This window comes from Sinocyclocheilus rhinocerous, unplaced genomic scaffold (genome assembly GCF_001515625.1).
Source record: "Sinocyclocheilus rhinocerous isolate Xijiao unplaced genomic scaffold, SAMN03320098_v1.1 scaffold273, whole genome shotgun sequence".
In the NCBI taxonomy this organism is placed as follows: domain Eukaryota; kingdom Metazoa; phylum Chordata; class Actinopteri; order Cypriniformes; family Cyprinidae; genus Sinocyclocheilus; species Sinocyclocheilus rhinocerous.
In genome coordinates this window covers 1,347,538-1,351,312 of record NW_015656360.1, presented here as the reverse complement: position 1 = coordinate 1,351,312, position 3,775 = coordinate 1,347,538, and the positions used below count along the sequence as shown (strand labels likewise).

Genomic DNA, 3,775 nt, shown 5'->3' with positions numbered 1-3,775 from the left:
CAGGGGTGCCCAACCCTGCTCCTGGCGATCGACTGTCCTGCCAAGTTTAGCTCCAACTCTATTCAAAGACACCTGCCTTTAATTAAATTTTAAGTGATCCTGAAGACCCTGATTAGTTGCTTCAGGTGTGTTTGATTAGGGTTCGAGCTGAACTTTGCAGGACAGTCGATCGCCAGGAGCAGGGTTGGGCACCCCTGCCCTATGGATTTCCCCTTACTAGGCTACCTAAAAACGATCGTAGTTTGTGGTTTATTATCTTATTAATTAAAGAATGTGGAATAGTGTGTTTTTTGTCAATAAAATAAAATAATAGTAAAAAAAAAAAAAAATCAGATTAATCGAAAATATAATCGACTATCAAAATAATCATTAGTTCCAGCCCAAGATTTTACTCTCCTCCACCTCAAAATGATAAGTTATGCAGAAAGGACAAGATATTTAATATTTAATCAATTAATTATTCAACAAGGTATGCCAGGGAAGACTGAATAAGTAATTGCACCTTCATGACTTTATAATCACTCACAGTGAATAAACCTAATCTAGACATCAATAATACACAGAGTGACATGCTGTTGAGACAGTGAGACCAAGACAGTGCAGAAAATTAAAAGATGGCGGTGAAAGACAAAGAAACAGGCAGGGACTTCCAATTATAATCAATGAAATTATCAAATAATGTCAACCACTCAAGACATCTTGCGGTAAGACATGGAAAAGCTTTTAAACAGCGTGAACAAACCCCATTATGCCAGCCACTCTGCTAGTACATCAAAAATGACTAATTACGCCATATGTGTCCTTTGAGGGGGAATCCAGCTGGCAAACTGTAGCCTTAATGGCTGATTTAAATTCACAAGGAAAGCTTGCCAAAAAAAAAAAAGGATTCAGCATTAAATTAACATTGATCTGTACAGACATGTTCCTTCAACCCATCTAATACTAGCTACAAAAGCATGTGGCTTTTGTCAGCAAGACTCAATAAGTGAACACATTATTTATGGGTCTTATCAGGTATTTATTTTTTTAATTTATGCATGAGACAAGTGATTTATGTACATATTTACAAAGGTGTACACAAAACCTGAACAAAAGTAGTCTTTGGGTAGCAGGTGTTGCTTGTTTATTAGTGTGTATGGTTATAATATGTATTAATATGAGACATGCTCTACAACTACACTAAAGTGACCGTGTGATCAATGTAATCCGTCATATACCTCCACAGGTAACTCCCCGAGCAGCTCATCAAGGTCATCTTAAAAGAAACATTCACAGAAACAGATTAATACTCAAATGCATACACTCACTTCACAATTCAAAAACACCAAAGCATCTTAAAATTATAAGTTACTTATTTTCTTTCCCATCTAAATTCAAACAGACAGTACAACTGAGCACAGCATACCACCCGCTGTTTGAAAGACAAATCATTATTTGTTGAAATTTAATAGAGTCTAGTGAATTGTGTGATAAAAGCCATTAGGATAATTGCATTATTCTTATCTGAAAATCTCATATCATATGTTCAAATAAAGCACAATGTGAACAATTCATGAATGAAAAAGAATCCAGCTTAGGGGTGTGCGATAAGCAAACATTTATCACAAATCACGATACGCTCAAAATTTTGGCTGATATATAGATCAGCTCATTCTAGGCCTAACAAGAGCTTTAGAGTCACTAAGGTTATAGATACTACAGTAAACCCATAGTCTGGTTTTGTAAGGATGCTGATGTAGATTCGAAAGCTTTCTTATTACTGATGTGCGAGTCCTCTTGTTTTCTTCCTCAGTGCTTTTTAGAATGTCAAGGCAGTTGAATATTGTTTAAATTAGCTTACGTATTGTGTCATTTAGGGGTCAGAAAAGAGTAACAAAATTTTGTGCCGAATTCAATTGGGTCTGGCAAAATTATGGCTTTGCTTGTCTATGTTTGTGCTGTTCCAGACCAAAATATATGAGTGTGGAAGTTGTCCTAAAAACATGATTATCTAACTATTGTCTCAAATTCCAGCGTTACCAACATAGTTCAACGATTCTGTGTTTCCCGAAACCACAGTTCCAATCAACATTCGCAAACAGCATTGCAAATTTGTGTTTGAAACTACATCTCTCAATCTGTGGTCACGTAAGCATAGCAAACAAACTATAATAATCAGACATTAATTGAATTCTCAAAGCTATTAATTACCAGAGATTACTCCACCACCTGTACGTGATGTCACTTACAACAGTCCAACATTGTTAAACCAACATGGTTCAAATGATGGAGGAACAACCATGTGACTAGCTGAGTTATTTTTTTCCCAATTATGAATCATTCTATGATGGTTAAGTAGCGAATTTTATTGTTGTATGGGAAACAAATCACTGAGCAGGTTTTGTTTGGCAGCGGAAAATATGAAGCAAAGAGTGTTTACAGAACACTTAAGTGTGTTTACACTTGGCAGGTTTGGTTCAATTAAAACTCACTCTGATGCGGTTGGTTTGAGTAAGTGTGAATGCTGCCATCAGAACTTGCGCACTAAACAAACAGACCAAGACCAATCTTTTCAGGGGGGTGTCGGTCCACTTTCAAATGAACTCTGGTGCGAGTCGAATGATATATGAACAGAAAACGAACCAAAAATATCTAAATGAACCAAAATAATGATGTGATGTCACAAGATGTGAGCCAGAATGCTCAAGCATAACTGGTCTCATCTTCTCATCTTATAGAAGTTATGCTGCCCATTACAGTTACAGGCGTCAGGGTCTCCTTGCAGCAGATCTCCATGTGCAATGAAGGAATTCCTGCTGCCGTTTTGACTCCTTTGCACATTTTATAAGCTCTTTGTAAGTTATCAGCCGGTAAAAATACCACCACATATGTACACATACAAAGAGTGCATTTAGCCCAGCACAAAGCAGTTTAGTTTGCAAAATATATGCCATAAACACAGTCCAATTAGGTTGTGCCCGTATCTAAATGCCTTTTAATTTGTATCTTTAGGTTTGGTGTTAAAAATGACAGGGAGAACGCTAAGCGAACCAGGACTAAATGCTTTTTTTTTTTTGGACCGGACCAAAAGAGCCAAACTCCAAGTGTAAACACTATAGGGCTGGGTTTTGACACAAATTTCATGATTCGATTCGATTCTTATTCACAAGCTTGCGATTTGATTCGATTAGCAATTCGATTCGATATAGATTGTTTTGGATATATATCAGGTACAGTACATGCCAAATTTTCTCAAGGAAAAAACTAATGCTGTAAAATATACATGAGAGTCAGTTGGTACTACATTACTATAATATTGAAGGTTAAAATTGACTGATTTGTTAAAATTACACTTAATGAAGTTTTTTAAATAATAAAAAGTTACAATTACATAATATTTCGACTTCAATTCGTTTTTTAAATATAAACGTGGCTGTCATAAAAACTTGGATTTATTCAAACAAATAAAACATTGAAGAACAGTGAAATTATAATGAATATGTTATATGATGCATATATAGCAAAATGCCCCTTTCTACATTTACTAAATGACTAATGAGTTTATGGTCACCGAATATGTTTTTTTCTGAGGTAAATGTGACGTTACGTGACATTGTTTACAAAACGTTATATTGACATCTTTGCGCGGCTGAAACACTGATTGAGCAATTACTTGAGACAGGATACAGATTGTAAAGTTGTACTCTTTTAACTTACCTTCGGATGGATGTTTAGTCATGTTTATTTTGTGCTGAAACTGGTATTAATGTGGAGGAGATGATCAGTTCACGTGCGC

At 35.8% G+C, this 3,775-nt stretch overlaps 1 protein-coding gene across 1 annotated transcript in view; it reads right to left on the bottom strand.

Moving 5' to 3' along the window:
• Window positions 1–1,010: 1,010 nt before the first annotated feature.
• The window catches only part of LOC107720097 (uncharacterized protein C17orf53 homolog), a 14,734-nt gene continuing 11,969 nt past the window's right edge, over window positions 1,011–3,775 (bottom strand). The window contains exon 11 of the mRNA XM_016527702.1: window positions 1,011–1,255. Coding sequence (XP_016383188.1) covers window positions 1,197–1,255 — 59 coding nt within the window. The 3' untranslated portion in view covers window positions 1,011–1,196. The remainder of the gene's footprint in view (window positions 1,256–3,775) is intronic.